Here is a 21,356-nt window from a genome sequence, read left to right on the forward strand (position 1 = left end):
AAAAGAGAAGATAACGTATATACCTAGCATATTAGCTCATCAATATAATGTAAGAAAAAATACCCGGATGACAAAACTTTTACACTTTTGCTTTGCAAGCCATTTCGAATATTGTTGTCTTGTGGCATGTATGTGCGTCTGTCTGTCTCTGTCTGTTTATCGGTCTGTTTGATATATTTTTTTATCCGTACGTAACCAACAACTTTCGATAAATAAATATTGTTTTTGGAATTCTAGTTTTGAAAGAAGTAAAATAGTGGTCTCACATGTCTCAAAATGAGTAGTCGGCACGTAATCAAGAAAGTATGGACTAGATTTTTCGAGTACCTATTACAGGCAAGCATCTAAAATTAATTTCGGATGATGGGGGGTTCACAAAAAATTTTAATAACCATTTCGGGGGCAGGGTGGTTTTGGGTGCCACAATTTTTTTTTCTCCTTCTGAATTTCTTGGATGAACTAATAAAAAGGTTTTAAATTTAGCGTAATGTAATGTGTTTAAAAATAATTCGTTTAAATGCTTAAATTTAAAATCGGTTCAATTATTTTAGTACATATCATAGTTTGAATTTACGTGCGGATATTTTACGTTAAGCCGCCATCACGGTTGAAATTTTATACTGTCATATTTAGACTAAACGTATATTTTAAACATATTGCCTTACTTCAAATCTCCATGTTGTTCCATTAAAAAGGATAAAAAAAGGAGTGGGGACATTGTATATTATGCTAAGCCTCGATCTAGTCATTTAATTTCATTTAAAACCCACAAATTGTAAGATTTGAGGTGGGGTGGGACTGAAGGGTCTAGGACTCTTGGACCTCCTAACTATGTGCTTGATTACAGGCGATTCATGAGTATCAGATTTTATTAAAATCACACGAACTTAATCTAAATAAATCATAAAGACCTATAGTATCTAAAAAAACAGCAATTTGTGCCTTCTTGGATATTGCGGGGGCGTTTGACAATATACCACATAAGGTGGTCAGGCGATCTCTAGAAACAAGAGGGGTGAACAGAACTATTATTCGCTGGTTTTGGGAAATGCTGTCAACACGAACAGCAGAGGCTCAGATGGGCACCAAAACTGTAGCTGTTAAAACACCGCAAGGAACTCCACAAAGTGGAGTAACCTCCCCTTTGCTGTAAAGCTTGGTGGTGGATGAACTACAAGATGAATTAACTCTAGCCGGAATACACTGCATTGGGTATGCAAATGACATAGTCATGATCGCTTCGGGGGAAACATTAAGGCACCTTGTGTGATAGTATCCAAAGAGGACTCCGTATCACTGAAAGATGGTGTAGGACTGTCGGGCTGAGTATCAACTCAGACAAAAACCGCAGTAGTGCCATTCATCAGAAGGCGAAGTCTGAAAAACTTGAAAAATCACAAAATAGATGGAAAGGAAATACTGCCAACACAGGAAGTTTAATACCTGGGAATAACCCTGGACAGTAACTCCTGTGGAACAGGCATATTATGAACACTACCAGCAAAGCCATAAAGGCTCTCATGATATGCAGAAGACTGGCCGAAAATAGATGGGGCTGCTCCACTAACATTTTGCGCTGGAAGTATACCATGATAGTAAGACCCATGATTACTAATGGAGCAGTTGCCTGGTACAAAACTAGAGCAACGACGGCAAGGCTTAACTTATGCAAAGTCCAGAGACTAGCATGTGATTGCATCACAGGAGCCATGAGAACCTGTCCAACAGCAGCAATGGAGGTCATCTAGACCTAACACCACTGCACATTGTCATTGTTAGATATGCCAATGCGACAATGATAGAATGGTCACTAACGGAATTAGTACTGGGAGAATTGTCAGATCAGGGGCTTGGAACACCCTCAAAAGGAAATACCACTCCTGGCAGCTCCAAGTGGATGATATGCAAAGAACGTACAACTTTGACAGACATGTCAATGTAGTATTGAGCAATAAGAAGATTGGAAGAGCGAAACGCTGCCCAGGCAGTTAAAGAACCAATACCAAATAAGACTTGGTATACTGATGTTCCAAAAACCAATACGGGAACAGGGATCGGAGTGGTTGGGCCGAGAGCTAAATTCTCCGAACCAATGAACACCTACCCTATAGTATCCTTACGGCAGAAATCTACGCTAGCGAGAGATGCGTACAACTTATCTTATAGATAGGAACTATCGGAAACAAGAAAATAGCCATCTTGTCTGATAGCCAAGCAGCGTTAGGCGAATAAACTCAGTAATCAAATCAATTCGAAATTGAGGTCAAAGAATTGCATCGAGAAAGCTAAATAAATTAGGCAAAAGAAAACAAAGCCTCCTACACTGGGTGGCCCTGCTCACAAGGGATAGAAGGCAATGAAAGCAAATGATCTAGAAAAGGAGCGAACGCTTTACTAACTGGACAGAACCGTTCTCTTCCAAGTGGTAACCAACTCGAGGCGGAACTCAAGAACCTAGAAGTATTCCAATCCGCAAACCTGGAATGGAAAAAAATCTTTTGCCGCCCATGGTCTAAGACACTCGAAGAAGTTTCTGAGGGCTTATGATCAAGATAAATCACAGATCTTCCTGAGTAAGAACAATCTTCGATTGTCACGGGGGTTTTTAACAACAGACACTGTCCCCTCAATGAACACCTCAGTAGATTGAAAGGGGGAGATGGTGAAACACCAGTAACTACAACTGAGTGCGCCGAGACGACAACCATTCGTGCCAAATGAATTTTGGTAAACGACTGATATTGGAGATGGAGAACTACCTCTATAAAATCGTCCCAGATACTGGCTTTTGTCAAAGCCCTGGGACTGTATGATGAGTTATGATTCAAGAAAGGGGGACACAATGGATCTGTAAGGTCGAAGTGATTAACCCCCCTCCCACTCATTCTAAATTCTAAAAAATCGGGCACTCAACAAAACTCAAGGTTAAATAGCATATTTTATTTTTTATGTTATACTAATTTATTAATTATTTATTTTTTTTTTTTTTTTTTTTTTGTTTTTTCAAAATTAGCTAAAAATAGTCAAGTAGTATTGTACTTTTATAAAAATCAAAAAATTAATTGTAATTAAAAATTACCAATAAATTTTTAAAACCTATTATTCGGGGCCCTTCAAATTGCAATTATTATACACGGTAGAACTAAACCTTCGACATTACTGCCCTTCACTGGTTACAGATCTGCATCCAAAATTTTTTTCTGTGCATAATATAATATTTCGATCTTTTCTGTATTCTATGGTCATCAAAGCTTTTTGAAAAAGCAACTTCTGTTTTATAAGGTTCTGGCCGCAAAAATGGCAATCGGCCCCACTGTGCGCCGCACAGTGATGCAGAAGTTCCCAAAAGCGGCAGAAAATCAAAATACCAAAAGTTTTTTTTTTAATTATAATTTCACTCGTATAGTTCCTAATAGACCATATTTTCAGAATCGTGAAGATTTTTGAGTGAAAACGGGCCCATTATTAATCCCCGATAAGAAATGTTCGAGCTTTATAAAATTAATTATCGTCTGAAGCTAAAATATTTTGATTAAATTAAAAATAGTGCGTTTAACGTTGGGTGATAATTAGTTAAAAACTGATGGTACTACTGAGAAAATACAATGTTTTCAACTGTTTTTCCTCATGGTAATTCTAGTTTTAACTTCCCTGGTACCATAAAACAAATCATTAAAGACCTTGATGTAATTTAGAACTGCTTAATTTAAAAATCACATTTTTTTTTTTTTTAAAGTAATTAAATTTCCAAATTGCTCCAAAAAATATGATGTAGTAAATTATTAGCCTTTTTTTCTTCATAACCACGAATTTTCATGACCAACATTAGCCCACAAATACCCTTTAGGTTGCCTAACTTTCCCGAAAACCATGGTTTAGTTTCCCAAAATAATTAGGGTTAATGACAGTATATTACTGGGTGTTTCTTAGGTGCTGTAAAATATTGTTGTTGGTTTATTTTAATTAGTTTTAGAAAGGAAACTGTAATATATTTCTCTTAATTCAATTTAATTTTCGATATACAAAGTATTCAATAATAATACTTTTTATTGTGTAATTTTAACTAGCTTTTCCTCGTTTTGTGCTTATATGACATTATAATTTATATTATTAGAAATATCATTAATTTTGAGATAATTATTGTTAATGATAAACATAAAGACGTGTCAATGTGTCTATCATGCGTCAATATTCATTCAACAACTTTTATCAAGAATGTCATGCACCTTCTAAATACTAATTTTCTCGGATATAGTAAGAGATCACCAAGACCTCTCCTGTCAAGTAAAATAGAACAGCATCCTGAGGCTCCAAAACTTATTATAGATTAAACAATTCTATTTTATTATCCATTTGCTAAATCCATCTTAAATATTTTATCCATTTTATCTAGAAGCTTTAGGATAAATTTTAGTTCCGTTTTCTTGCGTATTAAATTCATGTAACTAAGTTTCTAATTATGTAAATATATTTTTTTTTTTTTTTTTTAAAATAAATTACTATTTCAATATAGATTATTTAAAAATATAATAAAATTAATGGATTTAAGTGAAAAACTGCTTACATCTAATGCGAAAAGAGCGCTCAGTCTTTTAGATGTTTTGGTGTTACCCTTAATCAAAGGTGTTACTTTCATTAATAACTAACTACAGTAAAATATACAGATGTAATTTACTTTCTTTTTTCTCATGGAAATGAATGTCAATATCTTGAATTTAAGTAATACTTATTGGTAACTAGTTCTGAAAAAAGGATTAATTATAGTAAAAACGAAATGCTAATTCTATTGTAAGGGGCTGAAAATAAAACCATGTATATTTATTAATGTATTTTAACACAAACTTTTTTGATTTTTTAAATCTTTAACAAAGAATAGAGTATTTAAATTAATATGCTATTGAAGACAAAATAATAATAATTAAAATTTGTTTACATTTTTTTTTTTTTTTTTAAATATTTCTTTTGTAGGTAAATTTAAGTACACACTGTATACATAATTCAATTTTAAAAAAAAAAAAAAAAAAAAAAAAAAAAAAAAAAAAAACAATTTAACAAAAAATAATTTTAAAAAATGTAGCAGTAAGTGAGAAATTATTTTTTGCCCACTTTTCGCATTTTCGGCATCACTGTCGCCGTCAATGTTTAATTCATTAACAAAATTAGAAATGTGGATCTTGTCATATATTTAAGTATAGTCGTGAAACGAATGAACTTGGATTTGACAGTTTCCCGCGGGCTTTTTCTAGTGTTAATTTTATTAAGCTAGCAACTTGCAGCCATGCTGAAGCAATGCCGTCTCTAATAGAACAGCCCGGAGCGAGATTTACGACGTCACGCTAGTTACATACTACAGATTAATATGTTTGTAGAATACATGGAAAACATAATTATTCTTCATATTTTGCTTTGTATTCTAAAAATGATATAGTAATATACATAATATACAGTTATGTACAGTTAATATAAACAGTTAATATAAATAAGTTAATATAAAAAAAAAAAAATCACAAGTTTTTTTTTAAATAAAAATAAAAGAAAAAATCAAATTTTTAAATATTATTTTTATTTTTAAATAAAATGGAGTAAGAAAAGATATATATTACTAAGATCCTCAATATCTTTTCTTTTATTAATACAATTTTTTTTTGATTTTTTTTTTTTTGTGTTGACATTAATGATAATTGTATTTAATAAAAGAAAAGATATGAGGATCTTAGTAATATATATTCATTCTTACTCCATTTTTATTAAAAATAAAAATAATATTTAAAAATTTGGATTTTTTCTTTATTTTATTTGTACTTGTGATTAACCTTATATGTTTTTTTACGTGTTTTTATTAATAATTAAATTTACCTTTCTATGTCAAAATAATTTTTTAGTAATGTCAGAAATCATGAATATTTAAGAAGATTTTACTTTTTATACAAAATTTTAGTTCCTTTATTCATATGGAAATTGATTATTTTTCTATTTATAAAATTAAACTTTTTTACACGTACGTTTATATATATATATAATATCAGTTGACTTTTGTGATATGTTTTAGCCTTGAAAAAGGATATATATTTTCCGAAAGCTCGGCGTTTGTAATAAATTGTTTAATTTTTTGCCTCTAGACCGCTATCCCCAAGAATTTTCTTCTTAGTTTTGTATAATATATATATAATAGGAGAGTATATATATATATATATATAATTATATATATATATATATATAATATATATATATATATATATAATATATTATAGTTAATAAATAAAAACGCTGATTAAGTTTCATTTTGGTTTTTCATTATTTTTTTTTGCTTTAAAAAAAACGTTTTGGCTAACATTTATAAGCCTAAATCAAGTGCTGTGTCTATGATTTTTTATTTTAAACCAACAAAAATATTTGAAAAACCAAATGACAACTTAATCAGCGTTTTTTCCCGAACCTAAATCCCAAGAAAATCAAAAAAAATTTTGAGATAATTTTAACATATAAAATGACAGCGATCTTTATTTCATAAGCCATCTCTGACGCCTTTTTTCTAATGATATTGTATTATTTGCATATAATTTTTCGAAACATTAAATACTTGCACAATATAGCATATAATTTGTGTGAATGCAATAACTAATACATCACTAATTAGTAGATATTGAATGTTTTTGTTAAAAATTAAATGCGATTTTTTTTATATTTTAGCAAAATTTAAAAAATAATTTTACATTTTCATTTTTTTTTTTTTTTTTTTTTTTTTTCATTATTTGTATATTGTAAAACATTTTTTTTTTTTTGTTGATTTATTTTTCATAGTTTATTTGCCAAGTATTTATTACTATAAATAGGTATATTAATATATTGTATTTGTTAACTGTGTATTATGTATATTTCATGTAAACTATATCAATTTTTAAAAATACAAACAAAACACGAGGAATAATTATGTTTTCCCTGTATTCTATCAACATATTTATTAATTAATCCGTAGTATCTAAATAGCGTGACTTCATAAATCTCGCTCCGAGGCTGTTCTATTAAGAGACGGCATTGGGTCTGATATTTAAGAAATGCCAAGCTGATGACGAATTTGACTTTTGACAATTATGCTATTTCGTGTTGATTTTTGGAAAAAGGGGCAGAACTGTGACTTGTTTTATAATTTTTTTTATTGCAGATAAAAAAATTTTTACGAAAGTAAAAAGAGTTTACCTTATCTGATTCCGTTTCAGGTACTCAATTTATAGAATATCAGTTAAATTTTTTGATAGAGGGATTTTATATTTGCCATGTTGGTAAAAAATAACGGTCAAAATTCAAAGTTATTCATTTTATAGACTATATTTGAGTTTTCAGTATATTTTTTATATTTTAGCTCACCTTCAGTATATTTTTAAGTATTACGACCTTCACTACTTATTTTCCTCTATTCCCATAAAGGCATTATAGACACCTACCCGAGAGACTGCGCCGCTAATAAGCAATCTCGAAATACTTAGGCACGGGATAATAACACGTGGGTGCGCCTAATAAACTTCGACGACAGCCTCGAACTAATTCCATACTCGGAGAACTCTTATTAGGCATAGATTTCCTTGTCGGCTTCTTCACGTTAATCACGAGAATATCGCAATAGACGATCCACTCATCAATAACTCAATTAAACATGCTCTCGTAGAACACGCGGTAGGCCTCCAGCTATCCCTCTCAAATAAAATGGCTTATCTTACCCACTTGGTTAGACTAGAGGCCAGTTTAATCGAGTGTTTTGATACGGAAGTAATTGTGGGTGAAGGGCACGCGTTCAGGCTGGTGAGAACGTGTTTTTCTTAAGTGAAGAATGGCCGAGGCAAGGTGGGGAAATTCTTTTAATTGAATAGATCTCGATGATTCTATAGAAATTATAAGAGAAATAATCTGAGCTGATTTGATTTTTGAACTATTACAACCACAAATCAAACTAAACTAATGAAAACGAATTAGGGATCACATACAAAATTTATAAAATATCAAAATGCAAATAAAAACTAATTTAATGCATGAGATAATACAACGCGTTGAAGCGCTGAACGAGTTTCGTTCGTTAGATTTTCTTCCGTAGAAAGAACTGCATCTAACATAAGATGGCTGTGTCATTTGCCATCGATGTTGTTTGTTATTTAGTCAGCCGCAGGGGAAATCTGTCCCTAACCTAATCTCGAACCAGACAAATAGCTTTGCAAATTTTAAACTATTTAACTTTGCATCGCAAACATCGTTCAGAATAGAAGGTGCGGTGGTGAGATAGAAAAAAGGCTTTATTAAAAAATCAATTATAAATATTTGATTTGCCAAATTTTATAAATATACAGGGTGTTTTAAAACAAATGCGAAAAACTTTAGGGGGTGATTCGTTGTTGAAAATAAAGGGTAGTTTGCTTTATAAACGTTGGGTTCAAAAGTCAACCATTACGGAGATATCGCGGTACAAAAGAATGGCGGAAAATGAATGTTTTTATTTTTTTTAATCTTGAAAACGAAAAGAGATAGACTAATGAAATTTTAATTGGAAGCATTTACTGTTATGAAAATACACTTTCAGGTAATTTTGTTACTTTTTAAAATGAGTGGAAGGGGTTTGAAATAAACTACCCCTATCATTCTTGTTAAACGAAATTTAAAGAAAAATCTTATCAAACACATTGCAAATGCTTTAATTGGGATAGTTTAGTTTGTTTAGAACTTTTTACCTCTTGTGTTTTTTTTGATAAAACTCGCCGATGGAAATTAATAAAATGGTAAAGTCTTACATGTTCAGGCAAAAAACATTTAGATTAAGAATCTAGTGATAATAACGATAATAATAATCATCCTAGATAATACGTATTGCAGTAGAGTAATGTCAAATAAAAATAATATTAGGAACACATAAAAAGTAAACAGTCGGCCGACTAGATTTTTTCCTAAAAAAATTACAGCAGCCCACTTAAGATTCTATTATCAAGAAAATGGTTTTATGTCCTGACATGTAATGCTTTACAATTTATTTTTAATTTCAAAATCGGTGAGTTTTATCAAAAAAAAAAATACAAGAGATAAAAAAGTTTTTTTTTTTTTTTTAAATCCAAATTATTTTTTTTTCATGTTTTGATGAGGTTTTTGCTTTAAATTTCGTTAACAAAGAATGATAGGGGTAGTTTATTTCAATCCCTTCCACTCATTTAAAAAAAGTGGAAAAATTACAAAAGTGTGTGTTCATAACAGTAATGCTTCCATAAAATTTATTAGTCCTATCTCTTTTCGTTTTCAAGATAAAAAAATACAACTTTGATATTTTTTACTTATTTGGGACACTCTGTATCTTGTAAAATTATTTTTAAATTGTACCTCTAATAGTCCTTCATCGAACCCAAAACTTACAATTTGTAAAAATCTCATCGTTTAGCTACAATACTCCGTGTCGTATGTGGTGAACAACCCTGTATAATAACACAGTATCCATTTGAAATTTAATTTATTTTTTTACAGCAGTGTATACATAAATACTCAATAATATAAAACAAAGACTATATTAAGAAAAATTAGAAAGAAATGAAAGAGAGGAATAACTGAACTAATGTAAAAATGTGTTCATATTCTGATAGAGAAATTATGCACCAGGAGTTACTAATTTATTAAAATTAAATATTTAAAATGTATTTTTTCCGTAACAACTATTAAAATTGCCTTATATCTATCAAAAATAGTAGATAAATTAGTACTTTAACAGCGAGGATAGGTTAAAAACTTTATTTCTTCTCGCACGTTTTTTAATTGCTTCCATTTTTGAAAATTTTTGTATTCCTTTTCATAAGTTATTCGGGATTTAAATGGAAGTAGTATGGATCTGGCGTTTGTCGCCTCAGCCTGAATATCTGTTGGTAATTTACTTATTTCGTTTTGAGCCAATTCTGGCTCCAATTCAATCAGCAATCGACACGAATGAGAATTAAAAAATATTGACTCAATACTGACAACTAAAGAGACAGCTTTATTTATTTGTCAAGTTACGTAGAAACCAACGCCATCCCAGCACAATATTTTTTCTACCCGTAATAAATTCCTTGAAATAATAATTTCTGAATATAAATACATGACGATGAAATACCATTTTATCGTCTTGTATAAAAAGTAAATATTATACTTACTGTCATTACCCCAAATGTTCAGATTTTGGTGGAAAAAAATACTACTTTGCGTCGAGCTAAAGGCTCTTTGCAAAACTTTTACAAATAAAATCTGGTCTCTAAGGTTATCTCACTGTTTTGTTTTTTTCATATCTCCCTGCGTCAACAACCATAAAAATAACAAACATCACCGTTTAATGCCTCCCCGGGGGTAGATTCTTTCGCTACAGTCTAAGTCTAAAATTAAGTATAAGTATAAAAGTAAAGTTAAAGCAAGAATAAAATGTTCAATAAAAGCAACAGGAATTTACCTATTAGCATAAAGCTCAGAAACTTTAATGCGCTGAATGAATAAATTAACATAGGTATTTAAAGTTTTGTTTTAACTACCTTTTAAGTTGGTAGAATAGGATGACAAATTGAAAAAGAAAAAGTCTATTGCTTATAATCTTGTTTTTTTAGAAAAATATTCCACTGTTTTAGTAAAAAAAACAAAGAAAATAAATATAACTTAAATTAAAAACCTCTTTCAATCAAGAGTAAAATGGTAAAACTTACAAAATACATGAAAAAATAATTTAAAAATTTTGAGTACAAAAATTAAAAGTCCTATTTCAAGTGACGGATCCCTTATAAAAGAATAGGAGAATGTTCCAGAAGCAATCTTCCAGCTTTTACTGTTAACTGTCAACGTAATGAACATCTTTACAAAATAAAACTAAGCAACCATAGACTTAAAATAAAATATAGACTAAGCATCTCATTCATAAATAGCTGGAACATGCGGTCAGACAATGTCTTGTTATTGTTGTGTTATTGTTTTAGGTTATAACGAGTGCGACACGAGCGATAGATAGGTTGTCTCTGTCGTAACGGTCGTTCCCTGACGACTCTGCCGAGAAACACAACACTGTCTTTCGTTTCTCAAGTACACCTGAACTCTCCGTATCATAGCCGGGTAATTTTTTTATTTTAATGAAGCTATAAGTAAATTAAAAATATATCGTATTTAAACGTTTTTATATTTTATTAAGATTTAGGACAGGTTTTTTACATAAAAGTTTAGAAAAAACGTCTTAGAGTCCGAAAAGGATAAACATAATAAAATACACGTTATAGAAGAAATTTTATAATCGAAATTACGTAATTTTTGAAATTAATAATAAATTATTAATTTTAGTCAAACATTTACAACCCCTAATATTAATCAAAACCGGATCTATTCCACAGATATAATAGAATCGGCGACAGGGAGAGAAAAAAAAATGATTGTTGTAATTTTTTTTCTAGTTAAGTGATGTCTTATTATGTAAATTAGAGAAAACATAAATCTGTTCCATTAAAGCAAGGAAGGTGATAGGAAGTGGATAAAATAAAAACTACATTTATTTAACTCGGTACTGTCTTTATTATACCGGGTGCGGCTCAAAAGTGGCTCATCCCCATAATTTTTTTATATTTTCAAATAAAAAAACAAGATTTAGTATGTTAGTATATGAAATAAATTAGGATTGATTGACGCATTCAATTGTTTTTGGTCACTTCCTGTGTCACCGGAAATGACTATAACTTTTAATTTTTAAACGGCACCCTCGGTATATTTCTACTTTATTCGATAGAAAATGACACTCTGAATAGAATGAAATATCATATGTCAACTTTTGACATTTTCGCATATGGTTTAATTGTAATTGTAACACGCGGTTCATAACGACAATTTGACTCGAAATACCAAGTGTGTGGTATCAATATATTCATAAAAAAATGCTTTTTCCAAATATGCTAATGAGTCACCCTTGTTCCATTTGAAAAATTGACATATGTATGATTAAAAATACGATTTGTACATCTTTTAACCGGGCCTAGACAAGAACACGAAACCTATTAGACGATCAAAACTACTGGTATTTTCCAAGGCTCCTTGATTAAAACTTAGTGTTTTTAACAATACCATGGGCACCCTGGATTGAAATTTAAAATAGGATTTGGATTTTTAAGCGACAATGTCAAAAGTTGACATATGATATGTCATTCTATTCAGAGTGTCATTTTTATCGAATAAAAATAATATACCGAGGGTGCCTTTCAAAATCAAAGATGTAATCATTTCGGCGACAGGAAGAGACCAATAACAATTGAATACGTCAATAAATCTAATTTATATCATATATACCTACTAACATACAAATCTGTTTTTTTATCTAAAAAGAAAAAGTTATAGGGGTGAGCCACTTTTTGAGACGACCCGGTATATTAAAAAATATTGTTTCATAATGTAATATCATTTTAAAATTCTTGTATGTTATTTTTAGATTCTGAAGATAATTTTAGAATAAACCGAATATATTTAAAAAAAAACATTGTCAATTTATTAATAGGGTTATAATTATGATTTTCTTACAATGTAAGTAAGTAAATAATGTAATGTAAGAGAAAAATCAGATTTACATTTTACTAAAATATTATCTATAAGCGCCTTTCTACAACAACGCCACTGACTCCCCAATGGGTAAATTGAGAGTTGCCTACAGGTCAAAAGTCGTTTCAAGACTTAAATGGATTATTTAAGTCAAATTTCTTACAAATTTGGCACTGGTGAACCATATTTTATAGTTCTTGAACAGAAAAAGTGCCAATAAAATAAACACTTAAGTACTACAAGCTAAGAAAATGCGTTAATACAGCGTCGGGGAGATAGCGGCAACAAAGAATGCACATAACACGTGCGACACTTACTACAAGGTAATAAATGAATGAATAGGCTCCCTCGCCTCTAATCCCGTGTTGTCATATTGTAAGGAACTTATCCTTTTTAAGCAGTATCCGACTTATAATTTAATAGTATAAGGACTATTTAATACATCTCTGGAATATTAAAACCTACTTTATTAAACTGTAGTATTAATATCTCAATATATGTATATAACAAGAAAAAAAATTGATAATATTAAAGACGTGACAACATAGGCTGGATGAGGAAGGCTCGGTCGACTGTACTCAGAAGTAAACATGTGTACAAAAAAGATTGTTTGTCCGCGTTAAGATGTAAATAGTGTAATCTATATTTTATTTTAAGTCTATGTAAGCAACACACTATTCAGCCTTCGTACACGTCAACGTAGAATTTCCGTTTATATTCTGATAGTGAAGTAATAAATATTTGTTTTTTTTAATCACCAGAATTTGTTAATACTTTACGATCAGAATATAAACGAAAATAAAATAAAAAAGCCTGCCCTGACCCGGATTCGACCTCTGAATCCTCGGTTCGTCGTCGGAAACTCTACGCACTGCGCTATGGAGACATGTTCGAATTATATTCAATACTAGAATTTAAAGGACTAATAAAAATATAGGATGTTCTTTCAATGCGCAGTAGGGAACGCAACGATTACCGGCAGCCAGACGGGCCGCATGCTGTTCTAGAGAGCATAGTAAAATATATATCAAAGAGCCAGACGTTTTAAAATACTTGTTTTTCCGACGTTGCTAGCTCTCATACTAGCTGATATGTTGAGGATTTGGCAATACGTAAACATCAGATTTCTCTAACGGACTTCAAAATTTATGAACGCAGATTTCTTCATACAAAACAAAATTTAATTAAATGAAAATTAAAGGTTAGAATGATATACAGGATGGTCCGAACTGAATTCCAGAAACTTCGGCAGCATGTTCTGCTGATAAAAATAAGTAAAAAAGTTCGTATACATGTATGTCCTAAAATGCTTAGTTTCGGAGATACAGGGTGTACAAATTTCAATTTTTTCAATTAATTTCTGAAGTAACGTCTATATTTGGATGTAAATTCGTGTCTGGGAGTTTTTTGACATGAGAAATTTGATTTTGATGTCAAAATGACTCCTATTTGTAGGGGACGCCACCTACATGTGTTTTAACTCTTTTGACGGGTAATAACTTTTTGTTCGTACCTGTCTGAAAGTAGTGAGTAAAAAAATATACATTTACGACATTTTTTACGTAAAAAAGGTCTCTTGGTAAAAATAGCTACGAACAATCGTTCTTAAGATATTTAGAATGGAAATAGTCAATACATGTCATTATTGACTAAAAAAAACGTAGTTATTTGATTGAAATGATAAATTTGGGAACTTTTCAAGTTTTTAAATTAATCATAAATTTTTCTTTGAAAAAATGATGATAAAATGGTTTCTACTGAACATTTGGCACAAAAACATTTCAAATTTATGATTTTAGTCTAATAACTATTCAGTCACCAAGTTTAATTTATGTCAGTGATGACCATTACTCGATGGCGATTTTTACCAAGAGACGTTTATTACGTAAAAAAACGTCGTAAATGTATATTTTTTTACTCACTAGTTTTATACAGGTACAGACGAAAAGTTACTACTTTTCAAACTAGTTAAAACATATGTAGGTGGCGCCTACTACAAGTACAGGAATCATAGTGACATCACAATCAAATTTCTCATGTCAAAAAACTCCTGGACACCAATTTTCATCTAAATACTGACGTTTTCAGAAATTATTTGAAAAAAAATACGAAATAAAAATGAAACTTCTACACCCTGTATCTCCGAAACCAAGCATTTTAAGACATAATTTATACGAATTTCTTTACTTATTTTTATCTCCAGAATATGTCTCCGAAATCCGGAATACAGTTCGGAACACCCTGTAGATTCGATAGAACTGGAACCTGGACGTAGGTCCATGGAGGGACCGGATCTACCCATCGCCTTACCACTACCAATCAGATCAGATAAATTCACTACTGAACTGTGTTATAGAAAATAGTTCTTTTTAAAAATATTTAAAATCTAAAAACGACCACCTAAAATTTATTTTTAATTCTCTCTCATCACCCAATAAAACTGAACCGTAAACAAACATACGTTGATTAAAAACTGAATTAATTGAACAATGTAAAAACAGATTTTGGCCAAACAACCGCCTACTCTAATCACTTCGAACTCCAGTTTTACCCGAACCGTAACATATCCACATTTTTCAACTTTTTCTCCTCTTTTGTTTGCAGATTCGGCGCCGGATTCTGTTTCACCGTCGTCTACGCAGCGCTGCTAACGAAAACCAATCGGATCTCTCGGATTTTTAAAGCGGGAAAACATTCGGCCAAAAGGCCCAACTTCATATCCCCGCGATCGCAGCTTATCATTTGTACGGGCTTGGTGGGAGTACAGGTAATTTGGTTTGTTTGTTTCTATATCATTTCTTTCTTCTATATATATATATATATATTTTTATTTTTGATACACTTTTTTTGTCCCACAATTTATCAAATATGTCTAAGAAGTAAACTAAAACCGTAGCGGCTGCACAGCCTTGTTAAGAGTCTATTACCACAGATTATACAGATTATAAACTTTCGATTATTATAAAAAATATGAAAGACTGAAATTTGAAAAGTTTTTTTTGCAAAAAACGCATAAATTGAATTAATGAAAAAATCTTATCTTATTAATGAAGAAAATGCTGAAAATGTTGCCCGTCAACCTCCATACAGTAATACAAATTATTTTCAACCAGTTCTAGAACATTCTGAAGAACTTGCGGGGTCACTTCGCAACAAACATCAATAATTCGTCTTCGCAGGTCTTCTAATGAGGCGGGTGGAGTGCTATACACTTTACTTTTTATGTTTCCCCATAGAAAAAAGTTTAAAGGAGTCAAATCGGGTGACCAGGGAGGCCACTCAATTGCACCCCTTCGTCCTATCCACCGAACGGGAAAGTTATTGTTTAAATAATTACGCACATTTTGAGAGTAATGTGGAGGTGCACCGTCTTGTTGAAATACTAGTTCTGCTTCAACATATCCAGGATTGTTCTCTATGATGTCAGTTAGGGCTGGGTCGATGATGGTATTGTCAAGGTGTATTACTGGTTGCATAACTGCATACTGCTAAAAAATCGCAATGTGCCTTGAGGAACCTGGCGCATTCGTCAGAAAGTAAAGAAAATTATAGAATTCTTTAGAAAAATCTAGAAACAACCGCCAGGGGGTATATAAGGCCCGCGCTTTGACAGTTGGAAGTTTGAAGTTTAAAGTTTTGGAAGTTTGAAGTCAAGTCTGAAGATAGTGTGAAGTTTGAAAATACCGCGAAATACCGTTAGAGTAATAGTAGTTGCATAAGTTGTGTTGTAAATAGTATAAGTTGTGTGTACAGAGTGAAACAAATAAATTCGTTAAGTATTTTATCGTGAGTTTAAATAGTGGACCCACGGAATCCGTAACAGTATTTTCCAGTAAATCCAAGTACATATCACCTGTTAGATTTCCAGGAAGGAAAAAAGCACTCACAATAGAATTTCTAAAAATACCAATCCACACGTTCAATTTCTTAGAGTTTTGTGTGTGCACCTCGAGAAAAACCCTGGGGTTGTCCTCAGCCCAGTACCGACAGTTGTGCCGATTAACTACACCTTTCAAAAAGAAAGTACACTCTACCTAACCCGATCGGTTCATCCTTGTGGCAGAAGTGAAAAATGCTTAAACATCTAGAAATATAAGAAAAAACAGCAAATTGGTCGAAGGAATTTATCCTTATCATTTACCCTGATAAATGTTTAAATAAACTTTTCAAATTTCAATCCTTCATATTTTCTCAATGGCTCGACCGATTTTCAAAAACAAAGCGGGAAAGTATAGAGAATAGAAAGCCCTTTCCAATGCGGTACCACTTAACCCCTCTTCCCATTTGAACAAAATTGGGGGATGACACCCCCGCTTAGAGGGTTGAAGATTTTGCAATCATTTTTGGGGCAAAAATTGTCCCCCTCACGAACAAAATTGACGTGTTTTTGAATTTTCTGAAAAAAATTACCCTGGCCGTTATGCCTTGCGGAACTTTTTCGATGAGCCACCCTGTATATTATGATCTGTTTCTAAACTCTGTACTGTAATGAGCTTCATTAATCCTACAAGATTTATTAATCCTCGCATGGTTACAGACAGTATCAAAACACGATTTATCAACATTTAAATTCTCCAAATATACCGTGCATGACAGCAATCCTTTTTTCAAAATATCACACAGACCACATATATGCAAATCTAATACCTCCACATATATTACCATTAAACTCGGTATTAATCTTACCTACAGCTCTACTACTAGAACATTAACAAATCCTGACACATTGGCAAAAATGACCATTTTCTGGTTTTAGGTACTCATCAACGCCGTATGGATGATCATATCTCCGCCTAGAGCCATACATCACTATCCGACAAGGGAGGACAATTTGCTGGTGTGTTCGTCATACATCGATGCTTCGTACATGATAGCCTTTACTTATCCGATATTTTTGATAGTTGTATGTACAGTGTATGCCGTGTTGACTAGAAAAATACCGGAAGCTTTTAACGAATCAAAGCATATCGGTAAGTAATCGTAGTCTGGGTAAAATCATTCCTTTAATTTATTATTTCATTGCCTTTTGAACTCATAACTAAAAATTAAAATCACATTGTTTTGGACTAAAATTTACAAAAATAACGTATATCATGTATCTGCTTTTCGATATTAACTACAATGCAAACGGCAGCTTTTCGTCTTTGCGAGCAGTCGTAGGTTCGTTTTTTTTATTAGGTGTTATAATTAATCAATAAAACAATAATTATTGGGCGCCAGGACATTCACTCAGAAATAATAGATCTCTTTACCTCAACTTAAATTTATTTATAATTAAAAGAATATTAGACAAGGACAGTAATTGATGAATGAAGTTAGGTTTTTAAAATGAATTAATACTTAAGAATAATAAGTAATCAAAATTTAAATGTATGACATAAAAAAATAGTATCACTTGTTCTGTTGATTAAAAATCATTGACATATTAATATTAAATTACGCAAAATAAAGTTAAATAAGTACCTCAAACTAACGCAGTTCATGAACCTTGTTGTATGCGCACATAATTCCGTAAATCAATTAAAAGTTAATTAAATAAATATGTCAAGTAACACCATCACAAAATACTTGACAAGATATTAATATATATAAAAAAATTTGTATATTTAAAATTAAGAAAGTTATATTTTATAATGAAATTCAAAAATATCTAATAATTACATAATTAATTACGCAATTCGTCAACAGTAAGTAAATAGATTTGAAATGAGTTAATAAAAAAAAATGAAATCTGGCCTGATTATCCGGTGCAATTCCAGGCTTTGGCTCGTCCTTCTGGATGGTGTATGGACGTTAGGTGTGGGAGCTCATCCCCAATCTACCACAGCCTCGAACAGCCCCTTACAATACCACCAGCCATGTGGAAATCAAACATGGATCATAGATACAGGCTCTCGTACCTCAAACCACCAATCACGACATATAACTCGCCATGTAACTGGACGGTAAAACCCTGGAAACGATACAACTTATGCACAAAATGCATTTTAGAAATTTTAGAACTTACCTCACGATGCTGAGGGTTTACTCAAAAATTAAACTCGTGACAAGACAACCAAAACCACGTTTAGAAAATCTGTAAAGAAATAAGCTTGAACCAAAAGAATAAAAATGTGATGAAGATCAAACTTACCACCAAAAATACCCATGAAAATTCTGCGCCGACAAGGGCTAGTACGATCAACAGAGTATCCGAAATTAGTCAGAACTAATTGGGTAGGGTGTATGTTGGGTTGCCAATAGTATCGTTTTATTAAAACGTTACACTAAGGGCTGGCAAAGGTTAGTCTTGGGTCGAGATTTCCGTACGTAAGAAGAGTATAATGCGTTTATAATGTACTGAACAAAGAGAGAACAGTAAACACGTTGCCAAACGTATGAAATAAACCGAAAGACTCTGCACATTGCTAAGAGACGTGGAAGGGGATGTAGCAGATTTGTCGCAGTTGTCCAGTCGACCCAATCAGTACCTCTGTCAGTACTTAAAGTTCCAGGGAAAGGTGTACATCATGCGTTCAGCTTCACGATTTAATTACGTCTCGTGATAATTTATTTGTTTATTTATTAACGAGTCGTTGTAATTTTCCCTATAGCTTGAAAATTTTTAAGTGCAAGCTAGAAACACTTGCATTTTTAGTAAAAATAAGTGAAATTGAGTTGGTGTTTGACAGTGGTCGCGCTATTAGAACTCTGAATTCAAAAGTTGATATCTCAAAATCTATTAGAAATAATTGATTGTATTTTTTCAAAAACTTTCTCAATATTTCTGCTGTATTTTCTTCGTAGAACACACATAGTATGTGAAAATCTTTATCAATAAAAAAATTACACGATTGCTGAAAATTGCTATGCTCTAAAAGTAAATGGATGGGTTTAAAATTTTTGAATATTTTTGTGTAAACATATTGTAAAAGATCCGATCTTCAAAATAATTAAAGTTTCAATATCTAAAGTGTTTCTTGAGTTATGTGTTAAAAAGTTGAGTTTTTAAATTATCGCGATTACTGACGTTTATTTATCGCGATTACTGACGTTTATTACTGACGATTATATCGTTATAAAAAATGACACCCTAACGATATCCTTATAATTCCATTTCAGATGCTCAGAAACATGTCTAATGATTTTATCTAGTTATCTTCTCGAAAAAAAAGTCTTTTAAAAATAAGCGGTTTGCGATCGTGATTTTACTTTACCTGATAGGGAAAGGCGTACCGGCAACACCGCAACAACACACCGTCGCATTTCTCTCACTCCGACTTTATAAGATCCCTATGCGATTTACTTTCATACATGTAAATACCGACCAAAATGTAACAGTTGCCAGCACGGTATTACTAAACTATATTAAACACAAATAATTTAAAGTGAATATACAGGGTTGTTCACCACATACGGAGTATTGTAGCTAAACGATGAGATTTTTACAAATTGTAAGTTTTGAGTTCGATGAAGGACTATTAGAGGTACAATTTAAAAATAATTTTACAAGATACAGAGTGTCCCAAATAAGTAAAAAATATCAAAGTTGTATTTTTTTTAAATGGAACACTCTGTACATTATTACATTTTTAGTTTCTACTATTAAAATAATGGTAAATTTGATTAAAGTTTATTATACTTAAACCTTACCGTTTTTGAAATATTTTCAATTTTGTGAAATTGCAGTAAAAATTTTAAGGCTTCATTTCTCCAAGGGTATCAAAGCTTTTAATACTAAATATTTACTGAAGTTTATTTATTGATCAGTTATTGTGATAATAAAAATAATACTACCTTATACAGAGTGTCTAAAAATTTATTTTAAATAATTATTAGCTTCAAACGGCAATAACTTGTTTAATTTAAATGGAACACCCTGTATATTTTACGAGAATCAGATGCACAATTTAATTGTCTATCAAATTATATTATACCATTTTTTACCTATCTCTTTAAGTTTCCGTAGAAAATGAATTTTCTTGTAATTTAGAACTTATTTATACCCATGGAATATTGACATTTTAGATTATTTTTAAAGATTTTTAAAGAGTACAGATACTAATATTGTCGATATAATTCGTTTATTTCATTAAAAAATAAAAAAAAAATTGTTTAAATATTTGTTAAAGAGGACCAATTAATATGATTCCAGTATTCAAACTACATTAACTGACTGTTTGCGTTGATTAATAATAATTGCTCCAAATACTAAACAACTGAATTTTGTATGGGTATTAGACAGTGTGATAAAAAGTAACACCTTAAAAATGATATTTCATTTTTTAATAAATGCTTATTTATAACAGAGACTTTAATTTTGATAACTTATTATTATATTGATTTCTGACTCAAATCCACATTTATTTATAATAATTTATTAACGAACACAATTAAGTATGTTTAATTAGTATATATGAGGCGGAAATAATGGTGTTATATTTAATTAATGGTATACTCTTTAATAAAGATTTAAATAGTTTTCTTTTTTGCATACAAATGGGCTAGTAATATTATCATTTTGCTAAAAACGATAATATTACTAACCTATTTACATTGTTACATTTGTTGCTTTAAAACAACCTAGAATGTCAATATTCCATGAATATATTGATAAAGGAGGTCTAAATTATAAGAAAATGCATTTTCTACGAAAACTTGAAGGGATAGGTAAAAAACGGTATAATACAATTTGATAGACAATTAAATTGTGCATCTGATTCTCCTAAAATATACAGGGCGTTCTATTTAAATTAAAGAAGTTATTGCCGTTTGAAGCTAATAATTATTTAAAATAAATTTTGAGACACTCTGTATAAGGTAGTTTT

The 21,356-nt window shown here is 31.1% G+C and overlaps 1 protein-coding gene and 1 long non-coding RNA gene across 2 annotated transcripts in view; one reads left to right on the forward strand and one right to left on the reverse strand.

The window, feature by feature from the left end:
* The window catches only part of LOC115885609 (metabotropic glutamate receptor 4), a 350,895-nt gene that overhangs the window by 323,319 nt on the left and 6,220 nt on the right, over positions 1 to 21,356 (forward strand). Inside the window, exons 11-12 of the mRNA XM_030904570.1 lie at positions 15,154 to 15,316; positions 17,306 to 17,519. Coding sequence (XP_030760430.1) covers positions 15,154 to 15,316; positions 17,306 to 17,519 — 377 coding nt within the window. The remainder of the gene's footprint in view (positions 1 to 15,153; positions 15,317 to 17,305; positions 17,520 to 21,356) is intronic.
* Positions 18,335 to 18,769, reverse strand: LOC115885578. Its single transcript, XR_004050765.1, has 3 exons — positions 18,683 to 18,769; positions 18,557 to 18,625; positions 18,335 to 18,502 (listed from the first exon to the last, which is right to left on the reverse strand). It is a non-coding gene; the product is annotated as an uncharacterized LOC115885578 (long non-coding RNA).

The sequence above is a fragment of the Sitophilus oryzae genome, unplaced genomic scaffold, assembly GCF_002938485.1.
Source record: "Sitophilus oryzae breed Bouriz unplaced genomic scaffold, Soryzae_2.0 scaffold_402_pilon_pilon, whole genome shotgun sequence".
Taxonomy (NCBI): Eukaryota; Metazoa; Arthropoda; class Insecta; order Coleoptera; family Curculionidae; genus Sitophilus; species Sitophilus oryzae.